The sequence below is a fragment of the Bos mutus genome, chromosome 2 (assembly GCF_027580195.1).
Source record: "Bos mutus isolate GX-2022 chromosome 2, NWIPB_WYAK_1.1, whole genome shotgun sequence".
NCBI classification, from domain to species: Eukaryota; Metazoa; Chordata; class Mammalia; order Artiodactyla; family Bovidae; genus Bos; species Bos mutus.
The window spans coordinates 107764780-107788451 of record NC_091618.1 but is presented as its reverse complement, the minus strand read 5'-3'; the positions used below and the strand labels follow the sequence as shown (position 1 = coordinate 107788451).

Here is a 23672-nt window from a genome sequence, read left to right as displayed (position 1 = left end):
TACAATTTAGAGGGTTCCAATATTAAAAATCCCAGGCTAATAGAATTCCAATTTTTTTTTTTTTTTTAAAGAACTAATGTCCTTTCAACAACTGTGTCTCCTAAGCAGTAATCCTCTTTTCTTTTCCAAAACAAATAGATAAATTCTTATCTTTATCCCAGATGAACCTTGGGTATTCTTGGCAAGCACGACTTTAAAGTTTAGCCATTCTTCACAGTGAACTATAAACAGAATGGTACAGCACCTCTACCAGCTAAATGAGGCTGCAGTTTCATTGATTATACCATTTCATTGCTTTCAAAATGAACAATAATAACATAATGATTATTGGACACTTTGATTGCCACGCTGTGGTCCAGTTCATAAAACTATACCTTAAGCACAGTAAAGGAAGTTCAGGATAAAAATATCAGGTTTATTATTATATTTTAGAGGACACATTCAATACCAGCCACTTTAGCTATTCCATACTGTTTCTGACTTTCCCATTATACCAGGATAATAGTAATTAACTGGAATTTGCCCAAACCTTAATGAGACTGGCAAGTGGATTTCTGTGTCTATTATTTCCCCATAATCCCTTCCTGCTACATGTAAATAATAGTAATACTCAACTCTGTTTAAAATTGTGATGTCAAAGGTTGCTTGCTTATAGTACCTGTAACATTCCTAAAATCTCTTCTAAACTACTGCTTTTTCCCATCATCCAGGATCCCAATTTTGAGCAAAATGCAAAGAAAAATGTCATATGATACACTGATTTCCCCCCTTTTTCCTGAACATTTCATTTATCATTTGTACTGTCCTAAAATTTCAATAATGAGAACACCTTCTGAGATGATTGTACAATGTCTATCCATGGATAGAGTCCTAAGTTTTCCCAGGGAGAAGACTCAGAGCATACGTTTGCATGCAGGTGGTTTTTTGAGGAGTACTTTCATGGTTGACATCTGTGAGGGACTAAAGGAAGTAGAACTTTGCAGATGGAAGAATTAAAACTAGGATTCAACCACAGCCAAAGCCTTTGCTAATCCCATAGGAGCTTTGGATCAGAGCTGACCCTTGGAATGGTCCTGCCTTGAGGCACTGGGGCCTTTCTGCCCTCATGACCAGTCCATGGACGCAGGCTGCCTTTGGGGAGAGACAGCACACTTTGGTGAAGGGAATCTCCAAAGAGGGATGAAGCTGAGACTCATTAGCCACGAGAAACCCCTGCAGATTGCAGGACAGTTGCCTCGTTCCTGAAGAGAAGGCCTGGGCAGCACCTATGGCGCTCACTGCTGTGGTCCTGCGTGGACCCATCTGGGGACTGTTCCTCCAGGAGCAGGCGCTCTCATTTCCCAGGGAGCTGGACCAGGGAAGGTCAGTGGTGTGACCTTTGGTCCCTACTGTGGCAGCTGGCCTTGAGGTCACGCCGATACTCACCATGTCCATCCTCTACTACCCACTGAGGGTTCTCTTTGTCTGGGGACCACCTATGCTAGTCTGGCTGGTTTACCTGGAGAGTGAGCTAGGCTCTCCTCTGAAAAAAAGGAGTGAAATTCAGTCAATCTTGGTGGTTCCTTGTGGATTAAATAGAAGGAGATAGAGATGAGAAGAGATAAATCACTGCAAATCTATATTAAAGGCAAAACTGTCGGAAATTGCAGACAGATTTGCAGACAGATGAGAGGTAACAGATGAGAGAAATAGGTCAAGATAAATTCTGGGTTCCAGTTCAAGATGTTGACACAGGAGGATGCTGAAATCAGCCATGGACACACTGAATCTGTAGCTATGTGTGGGATAATTTCCTTTGAAAGAAACCCCCAAGTTAGCTGGGCAGCTCCTTCATATCGGGCAAATGAGAAAAAGCCCACATTGAAATGAGTGTAAGGGGCTGAGACACAATTGTGCCCTAAGCATGCCCACCATGGCATGATGTCCCACATTGGGAGGGAACTCACTCCAAGCTTCTCCCTGAGGAGGGTTTGAACCCCACCTCTAGCTCCCCAGCTTTTAAGACCTGCACCTGAGAGATGAGCCCCCAACCCACCTAGCTTTGAAAGCCAAAGGGGCTCGTATCCCCAGAATACACAAGGCTACGGTGGGCTGAGCAACAGCTGTCAGTGGGCTTCTGGGGACTCCCTGTGGCTACACCCTGGGCCCGGCATGTGGTGATGGATGATTAGACCTGATATGGGGCTCACACATAATATATACATACATAAAAAATATATTGTACACCTGAAACTAATACAGTATTATGTGTCAATTACATCTCACTTTTAAAAGAAACATGGCCAGTCTTTATCATTTTTTTTACTCAAGTATAGTTGATTTACAATGTTTTGTTAATTTCTGCTGTGCAGCCAAGTGATTCAGTTATACATATATATACACTCTTATATTCGTTTCCGTTATGGTTTATTCATAGGATAGTGAACATAGTTCCCTGTGCTGTACAGTAGGGCCTTGTGGTTTATCCACTGTCTGTGTAATAGTTGGCATCTGCTAACCCCAGCTCCCAGTCCATCCCTCTCCCACTGTCCCCGCCACCCCTTGGGGGTCACAGGTCCGTTCTGTGTCTGTGCGTCTGTTTCTGCTTGTGGACAGGTTCATTTGTGCCATATTTCAGATTTCCACACAAGTGACATTACATGGTATTTGTCTTGCTCTCTAACTTACTGCACTTAGTATGATCATCTCTGTCCATCCATGTTGCTGCAGATGGCATTATTTCGTTCCTTTTATGGCTGAGTGGTTTTCCATGATGGAAAACTACTCAGTAGATAGCCATGTCTATCCACTGCATCTTCTTTATCCATTCCTCTGTTGATGGACATTCAGGTTGCTCCCGCATCTTGGCTGTCGTGACTAGTGCTGCAGTGAACACAGGTGGGTGTCTTTATGAACGGTGGCTTTTTCTGTGTATATATGCTCAGGACTGGGATAGCTGAGTCATACAGTAGTTACAGTTTTACTTTTTTGAGGCACCTCCATACTGTTTTCCATAGTGGCTGCATCAACTTATATTCCCACCAACAGTGTAGGAGAGTTACCTTTTCTCCATACCCTCCCCAGGATTTGTTATTTTGTAGACTTTTTAATCATGGCCATCCTGACTGGTGTGAGGTGGTCTTTCATTGTAGTTTTGATTTGTATTTCTTTAATAATTAGCAATGCTGAGCATCTTTCCATGTGCCTGTTGATGGCCAGTCTTTAAAGTCATGGTTGCCTAGGATACTCAGTATTCATTTGGGATGAGCCAAGAGTTAATTGATTTGCTTTGGGAAAATAAACTAGGTTGCTGCTTAGGAGACACATTTGTAGAACTCCTAAGATATGAATAATTCTTCTGTAAGAGGGTATTAACCCAAGATGTTTAGAACCTTAGAACCCTCTGTTTTGACACTAGTGTCAGGCACTAGGAACGTAGCAATGAACAGACAAAGTTCCTCCAGTCACTGGAGTTTCTGTTTTTGTGCCTTGTTGGCGGTGAGGTGGTGAGTGAAAAGCTGTATCCAGAAGTTCATAAATATATAGCAGGTCTGGTGATGATAAATACTATGAAAAAAATTCTAGGTAAAGAAGTAGAGAGTGGGCTGTGTAGGGGTATTGATAGGGTAGCCAGAGACATGTGAGCAGCAACTTGGAAGGGGGAGTTGTGGAGAAGCAGAGAATGGCATGTACAGAGGGTCTTGAGGGGAAGCTGGCTCTGAGCACCTGAGAAGCAGCCCTGAGGCTGCTGTGGTTGGAGCAGGGGCAGCTGGAAATGGAATGATGTGGGATGAGGTCAGACGTGGACTGGGAGGCTTCCTCCTTATAGACACTGCTTTTTTACTCTGAGCTCTAAAGCTGGCAGGGGACTTTGAATAGAAAAGTCACATGCTTTAATTATATGTTAGAGGGCTCATCTGATTGCTGGGTGGAGGTCAGACCTGAGCGAGTGGGATGGGAGCAGGGAGACAACAGGTTATTGTACAAATCTAGAGAAGATGGTGGAGGTTATACTTGTGTTCTAGCAAGTCGTGTTTCTCACGACTTGTGAGGTCGTGAGAAATTATCAGTTTCTGTGTAGGTGGATATGTGTCTCATATACATATGAAACATATGAGACATATATATATATATATATGACATATATGGCTTTTCCAGTAGTCATGTACGGATGTGAGAGTTGGACCATAAAGAAGGCTGAGCGCTGAGGAATTGAAGCTTTCTAATTATGGTGCTGGAGAAGACTCTTGAGAGTCCCTTGGACAGCAAGGAAATCAAACCAGTCAGTCCTACAGGAAATCAGCCCTGAATACTCATTGGAAGCACTGATGCTCAAGCTGAAGTTCCAATGCTTTGACTACCTGATGTGAAGAGCTGATTCACTGGAAAAGACCCTGATTCTAGGAAAGACTGAAGGCAAGAGGAGAAGAGGGCGACAGAGGATGAGATGGTTGGATGGCATTGCTGACTCAATGGACGTGAGTTTGAGCAAACTCTGGGAGATAGTGAAGGACAGGGAAGGCTGGCATGCTGCAGTTCATGGGGTTGCAAAGAGTTGGACACAACTTACTGACTGAACAACAGGAATGAATGCATGTATGTCCAAGTTAAACCTTTTGCGTAGAAGGCTAAGATTTTATCTGAGTTATCAGTATATAGTGGGGAAATCACTATTAAAAAAAAACACAATTTCAGTACTTGGTGGTAGAGATGTAGAGGAGAGTGAGGGTTGCAGAACTTTTCCTGGGAAAATTTTAGGGTAGGAAATGGGAAAAAAAACAAAAAACAAAAAACTAGGGAGGTAGGTGAAGCTGGACCGTGGAGGGTCTGATGGACCACATTAAAAACTTGAGCTTTATCCCAAAGTTGATGGGAACAGTTCAAAAGTATTACCTAAGGAGGCAACATGTTCCATTTTATGACTTAAATTCTCCAGGTAACTCTGGTGTGAGAAACGGGACTCTTGAGAAGTTTAGACTGAAGGCAAGGAAACCAGTTACGATTTGCATGTGTCCCGGGTAGAGGCAATAAGCTAATGTTTATTACGCACTTGCTACACATCCTGCACCATTCTAAGCACTTTGTTACTAACTTAATCCTAAGAACAACCCTATTAGTAGGCACCGTTACCATCCACCTCTTACAGACGCATAACTTCTAGCACAAAGAGGCTAAGGAAACTTGCCCAAGTTCATGGGGCCACACAGCTCTAAGGAGGGGGATTTGAACGCAGACACCCTGGCTGGAGAATTCAGGCTGTTGCAGACTGTGCTGCACTGCATCTCCTGAAGATAGGAGCCCAGACATTTAGAGAAAATTATAGGGCAGATCTCTTCCTTTGTCCCGAACTGAGTTGTTAATTAGCCACAACTTTGCATTAGTGTTACAGCAGTATCTCAGAAACCCAGCCTCCCAGCCTCTCCTCTTCTCCTTATTTAGGGCTTCAATTCTCTTTTGGCACCCATGTCTCTGTCTTTGTAATCTCATGCCACCTTTCTGTACCCATGCAACCTACAGGGTGTGTCTTTGAGTAAAACATATTATGATGTTATTATCATCTTGTCAGGTAACCCAAGTCTGTGCCCTTGTCTTAGAATTTCTTGCTAGGGGAATACATCAGCTTTGGGGTTCATTTGGTGTGCTTTTCCCCAAAGCTTTTGTTTGAGGATAGCTCCAATTAAGTCACCTCCATTAGAACATCACTACTATATGAGATTAAGGTGAAACACACTAGCATGGGGGGAGAAAAGTTCACGTTTTGAATAATCACTCAGAATACAAACACAAACTGTAAATACTCGTTATCTAACTGTGATTTTGCTGTCAAAGTGTGCAGAATTTGAGTAGTACAAGGAAATTATGGAGAAGCTAGTGTCTGGGAAATGCCTGACTTAGTTTGCCAGAGAGATATCAACTCCATTATCCCCTGGGACAGTCCTATTTCCTTCTCTGTTAGATTCACGGGAGTATTGAACATTAGCATCCTTCTCCCATGTGGTTAATGTTATTATTACAGCTTTATAAAGGACAATACTTAGGCCAGATGTTATCCGAGAGAGCAGACAGAAACTTCTAGCCCCGATAGAGATTCAACCCTGAAGTGTGATGCAGGGACACAAGAATAGGAAACAAACAAAAAAAATAGACTGTTCACAAAAAGGTGTCACGTACCCCAGTGTAGGCAAGAAGGCCTCAGTGAGTATCACCTGTGTCTTGTGTGGTCAAGACACAGAGAAAGCACCAAGACCAAAGACAGTGGGCTGGGGAGGAGGGAACGGACAAGTTCAAGGAGTAACAGAGTCTGCCTCAGAAACTAGGCGCGTGAGTCTTGGGAAAGCTGAGAGGGGTCCGAAATGAGTTGACAGTCACTGAGTTCAGGAACCTCCCCGCCGCCCCGCCTTTTTTTGTTTTTGGAAACTAGAGTATCTTAAAACATGAAGTTTCAGCACATACTTGAGGAAGTCTAAAGTAACACCCAGCCCTTCCTTCTCAGCTCACGTTCCAGGTAAGGAGCATTTTTTTATTTTAGAACTCCAGGTGCAGTCAGGAGAAGGGAGAAAACAGTGACACCCATCTTTTTAATGAGCATTGCTACTAGAAGAGAAATTAGCATCACCCTGAATTTTATGTGATGTCAGTTAAATGAAGTTATTTTGTAGCACTTTACAACAAATTAGAATCAACTAAATTGAAAATAAGCCTAGCAGCTGGGATAAGTAATCAGGTAAGTGGCCAGTTTTGCTATTTTTGCTTTGAGCAGAAGACAGAATTTGAATTTCTAATGTTCTTCGAGGTGCAGGGTTCACAACTGGGGATGTGGTTTCTGGGACGATTGTTTAAGATGCCAGCAGCTCAGTGTTGCCCTCTAGGCTATAGCCTGCTTCTAGCCACGTTCCTTGGAAACTGGCCCTAGTGCAGATGTGTGTCCACCAGAGAGAGGGCTGTGAATTAGTGTAGGACGCAGCTCTGCTTTTGGCGGAACGTTAGAGAGCAGACTGGAAATAGATGACCCAGAACAAGGCAGTAAATCATCTACATTAATGGAGAGACTCTAATGAAAGGACTGAAATTCATGTGGAGACTTTATGGCCACTCATGAAATCAGCTCAGATCCAAAGAACTATTAGAACACTTTTATGCTTTAAAAAGAGGGTGACTCTGTTCAGTTGCTGCAATCTGTATATAGTCAGAACGCCCTGACATCATCAGTACTGGCTTTAGTGGGCAGAATTTTACAGCAGAGCTTTGCACTCCATGAGCTGGTATTTTTTGTTGATTAGCAGATGATTTTTGTATCTGAGATAAGTTTGGGAAACTGTAGAGGAAGCCAAAAGAAGATGGAGGTTGGTGGCTCAGGATCTCTATGTGATATATGTGTACATTTGCTTGTGTGGGCAAAAACATGGGAGAGAAAAAGATGAATGGGGGTGAGGGGTGTTAGCACAAATGAAACTTTGTCAGTTACTTGGGAGTATTAAGAGGTCAAGATGAAGATAAAACGGTGTTTGCAACGGTTTATGAAGAGAAACAGGCCATAGTGAAGATTTAATTTTCTTTTTTTTTCCTCTGCAGCAGATGGATTAAATGAAACTATTCAGTCAAAAATCCATGTATCTAGGTTGTTTTCAGCCTACCTTAGAGAAAAATAAAATTTGCACAGATTTTTTTTCTACTTAGAAACTTTATACTTGAAACATTTTTCTCAAAATATCTGTATGTTTACTATTTTTCTCTTAAATTTTTTCTTCAAGTATTCAGATAACTTTTTAGATGGCTGATTATTGAAGCAGCAGGGGATTTTCCTCTTGGAAAATAAAAATGATGGACAGGACTTTCTTAATTTCTTCAATACCAACTTCTCTTTCTTTGACCAACAGCACGTACTTGACATTCAGCTTTATACTTTGGGTTTGGAGGTAGAAGGAGCAAGGTGTTAAATTTTTATCAGCATCATCTCATGAGAATCCTGTTCATAAACAGGACCCTCTGCAGGGAAGGCTGACTTCTCTATGAAGCATCATGGCACCACAGAGAGCAGGACAGATCTCTGATGAATCTGGCTATTACTAAAAACGTATCTGCCCTGCTGAGCTCCAAATGGACAACCTTAGTGCTTGGCCCTGTGCACCCAGCTCAGGTGTTGCTCAGGGTGGTATCACTGCTTTGACAGATCGCCATGCTCTGAAAGCACTAAGACACATGCCTGAGTTGTGGAGGGTATCCACTGTATTTTATTACTTTGAGAAAAATGGGTGCAGAGAACTGAGTGAATTTATAGGGACAGGAGTTCAAAATGCTGACCTATTATTTCCAGAGAAAGCAGTTTCCTCTTTGTTTTGAACTGCCCCGTCCTGGCTAATACATCTCTTATTAATGAGTGTTGAGAAAGTCCAGGTAGTGGAAACACTGGGGGCTACTATCATTTTCTACTTTCCACTAGTAAGTAATTTCTCTTTTATTGTAGAAAATGTGGGACCAGTGTATACTGATTAATTGATGCACTGAAGATGCAGGTTGTGGTAGAAAATGTCTTTATGAGAGTAATTTGGTCATTTATATGGACTTTGTAATGTCTGTGAAAGAAATTATTTTGCAGGTTATTGCATCATTAGTCAAATTTTCTGAAGCACTGATGTGAAAATCCAGTGTTATTGGAAATAATCTGGACACTTTTTCTCTGTGTTTATATTTTACAGTGGCTGCTAATTTACAGAAGATTGTAGATGATCCCAAAGCTTTAAAAACATTGACATTTAAGTTGGTAAGTGGAAAGTTACGGAATGAAGGTAAAGATTTCGCCATGCTGTGCCAACAAGTAATAGTAATGTCATTTAATAACCTGTTCCATAATTCTGTTGTTGGTTTTGGGGGGTAGGGAAGTGGGAATCCATTTTTGGATTCGTTATTTGGCTGGTCAACATGAGAAATTTTTTTTTTAATTAGAATATAATTGATTTAGAAGGGTGTGTTAGTTTCAGGTGTACAGAAAAGTGAATTGGGAAACAGCAAAGTGAATCAGTTATACATATATCTACTTCTTTTTTTCAGATTCTTTTCCTGTATATGTCTGTACAGGGTATTGAGTAGAGTTCCCTGTGCTATACAGTAGGTCCTTACTAGTTATATATTTTATGTAGTGCTCTTGCCTGGAAAATCCCATGGACGGAGGAGCCTGGTAGGCTACAGTCCATGGGGTCGCTAAGAGTCAGACACGACTGAGCGACTTCACTTTCACTTTTCGCTTTCATGCATTGGAGAAGGAAATGGCAACCCACTCCAGTGTTCTTGCCTGGAGAATCCCAGGGACGGGGGAGCCTGGTGGGCTGCCGTCTATGGGGTCGCACTGAGTCGGACATGACTGAAGCAACTTAGCAGTAGCAGCAGCAGTGTGTATATGGCAGTTTCAGTCTCCCAATTTATCCGTCACCTTCCCTTTCCCCACTGATAACCATAAGCTTGTTTTCTACATGTATGACTTTATTTGTTTTGTAAATAAGTTCATTTGTACCATTTTTTTAGGTTCCACATATACATGGTATCATATGATATTTGTCTTTCTCTGACTTACTGTAACTCATTATGACAATCTCTATATCCATCCACATTGCTGCAAATGGCATTATTTTGTTCTTTTTTATGACTTGGGAATACGTTCTAATCATGACTGGAAATTTCCTCTTCCATAAGTGTGGTTTGTTCTTTTACCATCATATCTTTAACCATTTGAGAAGTCTTGAAGTCTGTACCCTTTTGCTTCCAGTTTGTACGGCAACTTGACCAGAAAGACAAATTAATCTGAGTTTGAAGCAACACTTTTAACAAACCTTTTCTGAAGCAAAAGCCAAGTGGTCCTAACTTTTAAAAATGGAGGCCGATTGTTGTAGAAATGGTTTAAGTAATTGGAAGCGATTGTAGAACTGCCCTCTGAAAGCTAATGAACAAAGACATGACGTTTTAACTCCACATTTCAAATCACAGTAACAGATTCTCATGGAGAGGAAATATTCCAGCAGTTTTTCTGCACTGGTAGATTTTAGGTTTATAAATAGGGTGGCCACAGAGATACAGATATGGAGCATTCTGGGGTCTTTGTGAAACTAAGAGCCTGTGATCCTGGCTAGAAATGGAGAGAAATCCAACTAGTCAAAAGTGATGCTTTTCTGGAAAGTTTTTGCAGACGGTATAGTAAATGACAAATTTTTTAAACTATAAATTAATCTTAGCAAGGGCCAGCCAGAGTGCTAAGCAGTTTAAGATCTAGATGACCAACACTTTGCTGTGCACAACATATTAATGGTCTTTTTTATTTCTTGTGAAAATTTAATGGAAAATGTGCATGGCCAAAAAATGCTAAATGATTCGTTACAGTAAATGTTAGCCTAGTGCTAATTAACTTTCTGGACCTTGCTCCTCATCTAATTTCAGATGGCCAGGCTGGGTGATAAAAGAAAAACACAAGGATTTTCACAGAAAGAATTCAGCTGAAGAAATCAATTTTGTTTTGATAACAAAAGAACATTTTAGTCAGACAAAGAGTGAGAAATTAACAAATTGGAAACTTTATCTTCTAGCTTAGGACTCTTCTTTTCACTTCTGTTATGTTTCTAATTCACCTGCATCTTGTAAACATATTTCATTTATATGAGGATATATGGACGAGAAAAATGGCACCCCGTGTCTGCATTTCGAGTCAGAATTAACGTTTATTTATTTTTTATTCTGCAAAAAAAGAAGTTACAGCATATAATACCTCCAGGACATTTTCCAAACTTTGAACACGTAAACCTAGGGACAAGAGATTAAAACTTTTATGCTGGTGTATTCCCATTGTCTCTAAATTCACTTACCTATAAAATAAGAGTGGCTACCCCAGCCCTTTCACAGTACTGAAAGTGAAAGTGAAGTCGCACGTTCGTGTCTGACTCTCTGCGACCCCATGAACTGCAGCACGTGAGGCCTTGCTGCCCATCACCAACTTCCGGAGTTTACTCAAACTCATGTCCATTGAGTCCGTGATGCCATCCAACCATCTCATCCTCTGCCGTCCCCTTCTCCTCCTGCCCTCAATCTTTGCCAACATCAGGGTCTTTTCACATGAGTCAGCTCTTCACATCAGGTGGCCAAAGTATTGGAGTTTCAGCTTCAACATCAGTCCTTCCAATGAACACCCAGGACTGATCTCCTTTAGGATGGACTGGTTGGATCTCCTTGCAGTCCAAGGGACTCTCAAGAGTCTTCTCCAACACCACAGTTCAAAAGCATCAATTCTTGGGCACTCAGCTTTCTTCACAGTCCAACTCTCACATCCATACATGACCACTGGAAAAACCATAGCCTTGACTAGATGGACCTTTGTTGACAAAGTAATGTCTCTGCTTTTTAATATGCTGTCTAGGTTGGTCATAACTTTCCTTCCAAGGATTAAGTGCCTTTTAATTTCATGGCTGCAATCACCATCTGCAGTGATTTTGGAGCCCCCAAAAATAAAGTCAGCCACTGTTTCCACTGTTCCCCCATCTATTTGCCATGAATCCTTAATTCCAGAATGCCCACAGATACTTGACTGGCTCTCCACTGTCCTTTTCTGAAACTCAAACAATGTGGCTAAGGAAGTACACCCCAATCAAACCTCCTTTAGATCCTGCTCTGCCTTTCTTTACCCCACCCCCCATTCATTCATTTTTTTCTCTAGTCCTGTTCCTATTTTCCTCCACTGACCCTTTGAATGTACTTTTCCATCTTACTAAAATTTCCTTGTCTCCCAACTTTACCCAGCCTGGTCTCTGACTCACAACACCTAGGCACGTTCCAGTTTTCTGCTTTAATTTCACTTATCCAGCAAGCTCTTTTGGACATCCAATTCTGGTCTTGGTTCTCCTCCAGTATTCTCTCTCTGGAAGGTTATATTATAGTGAAACTTTTAGGTTGGTGTATTTCTCTCCCTCAGTTCTAGTCTTGTTACAGCTCAAGCAGGCAGGATTTCTCGGCTCCTGTCTCATCATAGCAAGGGTTTGAAACAACAGACTGGTTACAGTTCAAGTTCTTGTATTAAATAGGATGAAGATGGCCAGCCCTGAAGGAGTGGCAATGATGCCTCTTGACTTCCCTTTTTATACTCCCTGTCTTCCCTTTTTATACTCCCTGTCTCCTCCTCTTGGTTCATGCCCTGTGCAGAATGCAAATAGGTACACTCGAGGACAATCAGGGAATGGGACATGTCTGGGCACATGCAAAATAGTCATTTTACATATTCATCTAGATGGGTGTGGACTGAGTTTTGATTGACAGTTGCAAGTTGCACAGCAGGCTCTATTACTTATGTCTTTCCCATAATTCAGTCTGTTATAATCAAATGTATGTATGTATAGAATGTTTATGAATCCTTAACAGACTGCTAGCTGCCTAAGGTTACTTGACACAGCTGTGCATGTGTGCATGTGCTGGAGTTGGAGAAGCCCCTGTGGTTAGTTTGTATCCACTGTGTGCCTAGGGCCTACTTGCAGGAGTTAGAAAAATCTCTTGAGGTTCTTTTTGTAGCATATCTGTGAGCTCTCCTGGGCGTTTCTGGGGTAGGGTTTAGAGATCAGCTTGCATCCTTTTTGGCTAGGTCACCTTCATCCCTCATCCCTTAACTTTCTACCTAACAAAATTGTGTAGAATCTTATTTGTGTCTCTAATGTACATCTAGAGGCCCTTCTGTCTTGGATCTCCTGGACATGGAACAACAGACTGGTTCCAAATAGGAAAAGGAGTACATCAAGGCTGTATATTGTCACCCTGCTTATTTAACTTACATGCAGAGTACATCATGAGAAATGCTGGGCTGGAGGAAGCACAAGCTGGAATCAAGATTGCCGGGAGAAATATCAATAACCTCAGATATGCAGATGACACCACCCTTATGGCAGAAAGTGAAGAAGAACTAAAGAGCCTCTTGATGAAAGTGAAAGAGGAGAGTGAAAAAGTTGGCTTAAAGCTCAACATTCAGAAAACTAAGATCATGGCATCTGGTCCCATCACTTCATGGCAAATAGATGGGGAAACAGTGGCTGACTTTATTTTGGGGGGCTCCAAAATCACTGCAGATGGTGATTGCAGCCATGAAATTAAAAGGCACTTAATCCTTGGAAGGAAAGTTATGACCAACCTAGACAGCATATTAAAAAGCAGAGACATTACTTTGTCAACAAAGGTCCATCTAGTCAAGGCTATGGTTTTTCCAGTGGTCATGTATGGATGTGAGAGTTGGACTGTGAAGAAAGCTGAGTGCCCAAGAATTGATGCTTTTGAACTGTGGTGTTGGAGAAGACTCTTGAGAGTCCCTCGGACTGCAAGGAGATCCAACCAGTCCATCCTAAAGGAGATCAGTCCTGGGTGTTCATTGGAAGGACTGATGTTGAAGCTGAAACTCCAGTATTTTGGCCACCTAATACAAAGAGCTGACTCATTTGAAAAGACCCTGATGTTGGGAAAGATTGAAAGCAGGAGGAAAAGGGACGACACAGGATGAGATTTTTAGATGGCATCACTGACTCAATGGACATGAGTTTGGGGTAAACTGCAGGAATTGGTGATGAACAGGGAGACCTGGCATGCTGCAGTCCATGGGGTCGCAGAGTCGGACACGACTGAGCGACTGAACTCAACTGATCATAATTAAAATACATCAGAATAACACAAGCCTCATTTTAAAAACTTGAGCCATCATTCTTTTCTTTACCTTTGTTTTGATTCCTGAAAACTAAGATTGTGACCTCAGCTTCATGTCCTCTTTTGAAGTCTCTGTCAAAATCCGTTGGCCTTGCCTGTAGAAATGACAGGAATCACTGCTGTTTCATGTGCATCCACTGTTTGCAGAACAGAGCATGAAGTATTTTACATCATTTCAGTTAATTTAGTCCTCATGATCCCCCAAGATGGTGATGTCATTGGGTCCATTCCATGTTTGGGGAATCAGAGGCTCTGTGAGGTTAACTTGCCCAAGATCATATGGTGCAAAAGCTGGGAGTTCAACTCTGGTCTAGCATCATGGCCCCATGCTCAACAACTGTTCAGTCTTACAGTCAGGACCTCGCACCCTTATGGTATTACAGTTTTCTGGTTCTTTACGGATTCACCTTTTGGAGGACTGGACACACACTGGTTGAGACCGGATCTCCTTTGTCCCTTAAGCAGAGTAATATCGGCCTGTCTGGTGCAGGAGACCTGCAGGAGAAGCATGCAAGTCTTCCTTCTCCCTTATGGCTTGAGAAGGCGGTAATGTGCGGCATTCCCGGTGAATGAAAAGTGATGGTTTTTCCTCAAAAGATAAAGATGTTAAATAAAGCCAAACTCAGGAATGACCTTCTATTTCTGTCATTTAACTTTCCATCTAGCTCTAGTTAGTTAAAGCCTGAGAAGGTTTTCTTTGTGGTTCTCTGTTGCCAGCCAGTTTGAGACCCACTTGACACAGCTCGTTTGAACTGCTTTTTGGCTTAATCGTCTGTGGGACACTTAACATCCTGGTAAAACCACAGAGATCCAGTCTGGTTATTTAGATCAAAGTGTTTTGGAAGCATTTTTCCTCCTAAGCTGCTACTGCTTATAGTCCTGTCAACTGTTCATCATTTTAATCTCAGTGCTTTCTTTGCTTTCTAAAGGAGAATGTCAGGGACCTGAAAATGATGTAATTATTAATACTGTGGTTCTTCAACTGGCTGCACAGTGGTTTCACTCAAGGGATGGTGAGGACACTTTAGAAAATTACTCATGCGTGGGTCCTATTCCAAATAGCCTAATTGTTCTTCCTGCAGCCTGGGCTTTGGGAACTTTGAAAGCACCCTCTGGTGGTCCCAGTGTTTAGCCAAGGCTGGAAAGCATGTTGTATGTGGACAACTCATTCTCCAGTCTCTTTCCTCTTAACTCCCACCGCTATTAAGAAATATTTGGCTCAAGCTTAAAAAAGTGTCTCTTGTATATCTGTGTATATATTTTAACTTTAAAAAAAAATGGCCTTGAGGAGCAAGAATATTGTTATTTAAAGAAATACATTCACTTTTTTTCCTCCACCCAGTGAGATCTCTAGCTTCATTTGACAGGAAAGATAATAAGTGAAGTATGATTTTCATTGTTGGCACTGCTGGGAACTGGGAGATCAGAAACCTTTTCACTTTCAACAAAGCAGTTCAGGCATAGAGGGCATTTCAGCTCAAGTAGTACGTGCTTTGGGTTTGACATTATCAGTATGGTTTTATTGTTGTAAGCCTTGAGGCTAGTTTTCATAAATGTTTTTTAAGTCATTTTTTAATTTGCTACCTTGCAGTTGTGTAAAGTAGGTAAGTCTTGCTGCTTTCAATGTAGAATTTTTGAAACTGCGTTAGTGACAATACAAAATATTTAATTTCCCCTTGAAGATAGAACTGGAGAAAGAAATAGCAACCCATTGTTGCCCAGAGAATCCCATGGACAGAGAGAGGAGCCTGGCAGGCTACAGTCCATGGGGTCGCAAGAGTAGGATATGACTTAATGACTAAAGAGAGACAGAGAGAAGATAGAACACAAATTGTAAGTACAGCTGACCCTTGAACAACATAGGTTTGAACTGCATGATCCAATTAGACATGAATTTTTTTCAATAAACAGGTAATAACAATCTGTGGTTAGTTCAACTTGCAGATAGAGGAACCATATTTAAGGAGGGACAAATGTAAGTTATATGTGGGTTTCTGACTGCTTGGAGGGCTGGCACCTCCAACCCCTCCATTGTTCAAGGGTCAACTATACATGTAATTAACACCCAACTGGTACCCACATGAGCAGTATGAACTTAGTTTCTAAAGTTTACTAACGTGCATTGCAGATAGCAATTTTTTATTGACGTCTAGTTGATTTGCAGTGTGTTAATTTCTGCTGTACAGAAAAGTTATACATATACTTCAATGTTCTTTTTCATTGTGGTTTATCAAAGGGTACTGAATATAGTTTTCTGAGCTATACAGTAGGACCTTGTTGTTTATTCCTTCTATATATAAAAATTCCTTCTATATATAGAAGCTTACATCTGCTGAATCTGCTCACCCCAGCCTCCAACCCTCCCCCAACTCATTGTCCCTTGGCAACCATCAGTCTGTTCTCTATATGCCTGATTCTGTTTCTGTATCAAAGATACGTTCGTTGGTGTCATATTTTAGATTCCACATATAAGTGTTACAGTATGGTGTTTGTCTTTCTGACTTCGCTTAGTATGATCATCTCTAGTTCCACTCATGTTGCTGCAAATGGCATTCAGTTCAGTTCAGTTCAGTTGTGTCTGACTCTTTGCGACCCCATGAATCGCAGCACACCAGGCCTCCCTGTCCAACACCATCTCCCGGAGTTCACTCAAACTCATGTCCATAGTTCATTCTGTCTTATGGCTCAGTAGTATTCCATCGTGTATATGCACCACATCTTCTTTACCCATTCATCTGTCAGTGGACATTCAGGCTGTTTCCATGTGCTGGCGGTTGTGAATAGCAGTGCTCTGAACCTAGGGGTGCAGGTATCTTTTTGGATTAGAGTTTTGAGTGGATTTGTACCCAGAAGTGGGATTGCTGGGTCACATGGTAGTTCTATTGTTAGTGTTCTGAGGCCCTCCATACTATTTTCCATGGTGGCTGTGACAACAGCATAGGAGAGTTCCGTTTTCTCCACACTCTGTCTAGCATTTGTTATTTGTAGGCTTTTGAATGATGGACATTCTGGCTGCTGTGAGCTGGTACATTTCTCTAATAATTGGTGATGTTGAACAGATAGCAGTTTTATATGCATTTTGGTAATTAATGGCCAAAGAGCCTGATTTATCAAGGCTGAGTGATTAAGGTGATATTTCCCAAAGTACACGTAAAGCCAGGACTCAAATGATATAAAAAGTAGCTGAGAGTATTAACTTACTCCTCCTGCTGAAAGTGTCAGTTCAAGAAGGTCCATGTAGCAGCTCTGTGTCCTATTCCGTCTGAAACAATGGTTCTGCAAAGTGTGGTCCTCAGACGGATAGTGTCAGCTTCACCTGGAACCTTTATAAAAATGTGAATTCTGGGGTTCCATCCCAGGCCTGAGGAATCAGAATCTGGAGGGAATCAGGCACAGGAACCTGCGTTAACACACTCTGGGGTGATTCTGATGCTAAAGTTTGGGAACCATGGCTCTAAAGGAAAGGGACGCTAGGGTAAAACAGAGGTTCTCAAACTCCACTGACTCACCTGGGGAGCTCAGAAAATCCCAGTGCCTAGGCCACACCCCAGACCAGTTCAGTCACAACTTCTGGAGTGGACATGGGCACGGGTATGTTTTCAAACTCTCCTGGTGGTTCCAAAGTGCACCCAGGCTGGCAGTGGAGGGAATTCTTAGGATTGACGTTGGACAGCCACATCTTAAGCTCCTCTACACGATGAAGGCCACACCTGCTGGTCTGGTGGGCACGTTCAGGAATCAGAGTTCAGACACTTGAGTGACAGTGGTATTACACCACCACGGTAAGTTCCTGATAGCGTGTACATTTTCCTTTGAAGTGGAGGTTCTTGAAACGTGGGTCTTGAACTTCTGGGGTTCCTTGAGACTTCTATTTTAAGGGATCCTGAATGTTCATAAGAACACTAAGATGTTACTTGGCTTTTTCCGTAGTGTTAACATTGGTGTAAAAGCCACTGTGGTCAAACCTAGTAATGTTGGCAGAAACCAAAGCAGAAACATCAAACTGTAGTAATAGCCATCATCTTTAAAGCACTCACTCTATCACTCCGTAAATAAATAAAAATTTAAAAAGTGCAACTGGCTTAAATCCCCACTTGAGAACACATCTTTTTAATATTCTGTGCGATGAGATGGGAAGCATCTCTTCAGTACTTAAGTGTGATGGTTGTCTCTAGGGAAAGCACTGGTGAGATTGAGTTGTGAGCCAAACTAGCTTTTTTTTTTTTTTTCATGGAACATCACTTTTACTTGGAAGAACAGCTGAGAAACATTGGCTCTTCAGACTAGGGATCTGGCAGACATTTGTTTCAAAATGAACCCAGTAAGCCTGACACATCAAGGAAAACAATGGACAGTATTTGTTGTCAATAAGAAATTTCACATTTCAAGCAAAAAACAGGATTTTAGAAAACTTGTATCTGCCGTAGTAAGTTTGACAGACACCCACAACCCTACCCCCAGTATTTAAAGCCTTATCCGATGAGATTGGTAATAATAATGTATTGATACTGTGTAATATGTCAACATTTGGAACATTTGCTAGCTCAGTGATGCTGAAAAATTATACATGGGTAAAAGATCCATCAAAATAGACCAATGTTTACCATAACATTTATGAAAAGTTTAACATGTTGGTTTTACATTTTATATTGCAACTAAGCTTTATGAAAATAGCACTTGGAAAGTTTTGGCATAGTGACAAATGATGTCCACAATTACTTGGAAAGGCTATTAAGATACTCTCCCCTTTTCCAACTAGATATTTGTGAGAGACCGGATTTTCTTTGTATACTTTAAGGAAAACAGCAGTGGAGTGACTGCGCATGCAGGTGTGAGAATCTGGCCATTTTTATTAAGCAAAACATTTGAGATTTGAGAAAGTGTAAAAAGCAGTGCCACTCTTAATTTTGTTTTGGGAAACTATTAGCATGCAGTGGGCTTATTTCTGTGATGTTTAATGAATCAGTAACTGAATACTTTAGAAACACCTTTTATTTTCTAAGACAGTAAATACAACATAACCTAAACATATTTTGTTTTAATATAGATTCAATACTTTAACATTACTAAAAATATTTTTATTGAAGTTGATTTACAATGTGTTAATTTCTGCTGTACAGCAAAGTGATTGAGTTATATATACACACACACATTCTTTCCTATTATGGTTTATTATAGAATACTGATTGTAAGCTCTCTGCTATAAAGTAGATCCTTGTTTTTCTACATGTAGTAGTTTTGCTAACCCCAAGCTCCCAATGCAGCACTCCCCCACCTCTCATTCCCCTTGGCAACCACAAGTCTTTATGTCTGTGAGTCTGTTTATGTGTTGTAAATGAGAGACTGGAACTGGTATCTACAATGGTGGGAATGGGATTGCTGGATTGTAGGGTAGGTAATTCCATGTTTGCTTTTCTGAGAACCCTCTGTACTGGTTTCCACAGTGACTACGACAACTTATATTCCCACCAGCAGTGTAGGAGTGCTCCCTTTCTCCATACTCTAGCATCTGTGGCTGTTCTGACTGGTATGAGGTGGTTCATCATTGTAGATTTGTTTTTCTCTAGTAATTAGTGATGCTGAGCATCTCTTTGTGTGGTTATTGGCCATTTGTATTTCTTTGGAAAAATCTCTATTTAGGTCCTCTGCCCATTTTTTGATTGGATTTTTTGTTTCTTTGAGTTCTTTGTATACTAGAAATTAAACCCTTGTCGGTGGCGTCGTTTGCAAATATTTTACCCCGTTCCGTAGGTTATCTTTTCATTTTGTTTATGATTTTCTTTACTGTGCAAAAGCTTCTAAGTCACATGTGTTTATATAAATATTTAATATTTCTAAGTACAATAAATACAATCCACGTGGACATATCATTTGGAGTTCTTGATAAAGTTTGAGAACTGCTGCCTTAAGGGTTTCTGGTCTCTTTTGTGGAGATTTCAGTATCATTTGCTTGTTGTCCTCATGATCATTTTTCAGGCCACAAAGAGGTAAGGATTTAAGAGGATTTGAGGCCTCTGATTTAAGAGGCTTAAATCAGAGCTAGCAACATGGAGGAGGGAAGGCTGAGTGTCCTGAAGCAAAGCCAATCACCTGGCCTGTGCCTCTTTGCCAGGAGACAGAACCTAGAATGGGACATGACCTCACTGTACCCACATAATCACTGCTTTGGTTACACAAATTCTCACTTTCATTAGTCTTCACCACAAGACTTAGTTTTTATTTCTAGCTATTTTCAGCTCCTGCTAGTCACAGCTAGATACAGCTTTCAAATGCATGGATGTGGCTTCACACTTGTTAAAAGCAACAGTTTGGCCTCAGATGTTTGTCAGTTTTCTACACAGGTCATCTCTGCCCCCATCAGTGAGCTGAGGAAGTGCTGTTAGCAATAGCTACAAGGAGAGAAGAAGGGAAGGTTTAGAAAGATGTCAAGAAACAGTGGTAGTACGAGAAGAATGGTCGGGTGGCAGGGGAGGGCGGGGTGGTGGTGGTGGTAAAGGTCACAGTGTTGGTGTGATAAACACCCACCAGAAATCTCAGCTGAGAAGCCGTTTCTGCCAGTGCTGCTTTGTTAGCAGTGATAAGGAGAGCTTCTGATCTTTCTGCCCCTGGCAATGCAAACAATGAAAATTGTACTTTATCTGTCAGTTGAAACTAGAGACAGGCACAAAGTAAATTATTTAAACGTTATCTAATATTCCTACTCTTTACGCTATGGATTTTCTTATTAAGCATAACTGCTCACACTGAATGTTAAGGATAATTATTTCAAATATTCAAGTTATATGTTCTAATTAGCTGCCTATTTTAAAGGAAAATGCTGGGGTTGGCAAAGGGCTGAGTTCTGTAGTGTTTTGGAACGGTGCTAAGCGGCTTCACTGTGAGGATTGGAAAGGGCTTTGGACCCTGGGAAACTAGCTGTTTTCACCATTATTTAGCAGGCGGTCAGCCAAGAAAAGGTTCCTATGTCCCTTTGGTAATTAATTGCCCATTCCCAGACATTCAAACTTTTCTCACCCCACTTTGTGGTGCTTACGTAATGTCCAGTTCTGATTTATGTACTGTAGAGGCAATTTAGAATGGTGGTCTGAGTACTCTGTGTGTCTATAGGTTAGTTCCTCAGTCGTGTCCGACTCTCTGTGACCCCATGGACTGTAGCCCACCAGGCTCCTCTGTTCATTAAATTCTCCAGGCAAGAATACTGGCAGTGGGTAGCCATTTCCTTCTCCAGGAGATCTTCCCAACCAGGGATCGAACCTGCGTCTCCTGCATTGCAGGCAGATTCTTTACTACTGAGCCACCATATAGGAAAGGGAGGTAAAGAGGAGAATAAGTTGTCGATTAGGGCCAGTGAGAATTTTGATGGGCAAGGGCTTATTTACAGTTTCTTTGAATTTTGACATGATAAAATACTTTGCATTCTGTAATCTGGGCCAGTTTTAAGGCACTAAATATGTCCTAAAGTTTTACAAATTCTGTTATAGAAAAAAACATATGGTACCTTTCCCTGTAAAAAGTACTCATATTTAAACAACAGTTGTCTATCATGAGCCATTCTACTACTTGGTGACCTTTTTTTCCTGACCAGTTTGACAGAGATGATGATTTTGGTAAAAACCAACTTACCCTTGAGTGTGGCCTCTTAGATCTCTTCTGCTCATTTTCATAATAGTCTTTTAAAAGTAGGCATATTTAAAACTACATTTTACATAGTAGTTGTTGAGAATGTGTATGTACCTTCCCGGCAGTCCTGTGGCTGGCTCACTGGCGGTTCCATTTCATGGGCAGCAAAGCCTCTCGCCTCTGTCCTCAATGGGCTTGATGATCAGATTTCTCAGAGCAGTTGACACCCAGGAGTCACTGAAGAAAGGGATTCTTAGCATGTCTGCTGGCGGAGATGGAACCCCTGGCCCCATAGACTGCACATGGACCCGCCTTCCCACGAACAACTCCGTAAAAGGCCGCTACCAACCAGCCGGCACTGAGGCTTTCTTTTTACCTTTTCAGGCTTCTGGCTGTGATGGGTCGGAGATTCCCGACGAAGTGAAGCTGATCGGGTTTGCTCAGTTGAGTGTCAGCTGATACCTGTCCCTTGATGTCGCCCTGATCTGTCATGCCTCCCCTCGCCACACCCTCCCTCCAACCTTTCCTGCCACTTCCTCCCACCCCCTAGCAAAATCAGAGGATTGTGAAGAGGCCGGCTTCAACGTAACGGGATAAAAGAGTATTTTTTTTAAACTTAACAACACTGAGTTCTGCTTTATTCTCTAGCAACCCACAGTATGAGAACAAGCAAATGCCACAGCTGCACGACTGTTGCTCAGTTTTTCAAAATCTATTTAATATCCTCAGCAACCAATTTGGATCTCCCTTAAGTGAAAAGAAGCTGAAACACTCAGGTGGCCCGATTTATTGGCAACAAAAGGAATCTTTTCTATCAGAAGCCTATTTCTTCTCTCTTAGTTGTCCTTTCTGTTATAATACTTTAATTGTACATCTGACAATACTGCCTCTTATGTTGTATTTAGAAATTAATATACTTATAAAATTAAGATTTATTAGCCAAACTTGAATTCTAGTTTTAAAACTGACTGTGAATTTTATTTTTCATATATTTATGCATTACACACCTTAGCTATAAGAAAGAAAAAAAAAGTTTTTGATTATATATGCTTCCTGCAGTTACTCTTGTTATTTCAACAAAAAATTTCAGGTCTATCTTTCGAGTATTTATAACTTGTGATTTTTGAAATGACTGAATTAGGAACTAGGATGCTTACTCTCTTGGTTTGCCTGAAAACCAGTTCACAATCTGATTGTCTCCTGGGAGAGGGAGGTGCCTTGTGGGAAAAAAAAATTCATATTAAGAATGTGCCTGAGGCTGCTTTACTCTGGAATAGTCTCAGATCTAAAATTTCCTCTACATAAAGTGGCATATGTAAGTTTTGCTTCACTGGAACGTTTAGGATGCTCTATAAAATGGCGCCATTCTGTTAGATTGCTAATTCTGTACCCACCTCTGATTTGATGTCTCCTGAAATGATAGAATCTGTCGTTCCAAAGGCGATAAACTTGAAAAATACCAGAATCCGTGTTTTACTTGAAATTCTGCAGAATACCCAGATGGAGTGAAAAATAATAGAAAGGGTTTTGTGCAATGACTAAAAGGTAAAACGCTGTTAAGTTTCAAGAATACATACTTTCAACCCAAATCGCCCTCTGCTTGACTATACATTATGGAATAGTACACCATCAGATTTTCAAAATTGGAGTCTAAACTTTCAGGGTAGTGGCTCCCAGATGGTACCATTTGCTCTTTCCTAGCTAACCCTAGATATGGCAGCTCTTTAATGTACTTTAAAAAGCAAATATATATTACTAAGGAAAAAAGTTATTTATAATTGCCTTGTCATAATTGTTAAGGTGTTCTAGAGCCATTTGCATACAACTTAATGTAATTTCATTCCATTCTATTGTTTACACAACAATTACTCAAAGATGACTGCAGAGGTAAAAGGACAATAAACGTGTATTGTTGCACAAAGAGAGAGCGTGGCATTGTCTCATTCCTCCCGCTGCAGTGACATTTAGCACTTTCGTAAAAGGCCTAGTGAGAATTACCTGGTGAAAAGTGCCCTGGAGGAAGACTAAAGCATCCAGCTAGTCGCGGAGAATCAGGTTTGACAATTAGCTTGACAAAAAGAATGCGAGACGTTCACTCTCAATGTAGACAGTCTATCTTTACGTCAAAAACAAAGGGCTGCCACAGACAAGTGGGAAGAATTCCTTCCAACCACTAAGGCCAGAACGGTTAGGGGACTTGGCCAGGGCCTTTCACAGCTTCTTGGCCTCCTGACATCTGCTGCACAACTTGTGGCCAAAACAGTGCAAGAAAAAACCCACACATTCTATTCAGAGTAAAACATACATGAGGAACTATATAGAACTCTGTTTTGCGATACATTGATGAATAAATGCTTAATTTT

General features: G+C 41.2%; 1 protein-coding gene across 1 annotated transcript in view; it reads left to right on the top strand.

Annotated features, from left to right (window-relative positions):
* The window catches only part of STK39 (serine/threonine kinase 39), a 321280-nt gene extending 298037 nt beyond the window's left edge, over nucleotides 1–23243 (top strand). Inside the window, exons 17-18 of the mRNA XM_070357864.1 lie at nucleotides 8676–8740; nucleotides 21694–23243. Of these exons, the coding sequence (XP_070213965.1) occupies nucleotides 8676–8740; nucleotides 21694–21768 (140 nt within the window). The 3' untranslated portion in view covers nucleotides 21769–23243. The remainder of the gene's footprint in view (nucleotides 1–8675; nucleotides 8741–21693) is intronic.
* The last annotated feature ends 429 nt before the right edge of the window (nucleotides 23244–23672 follow it).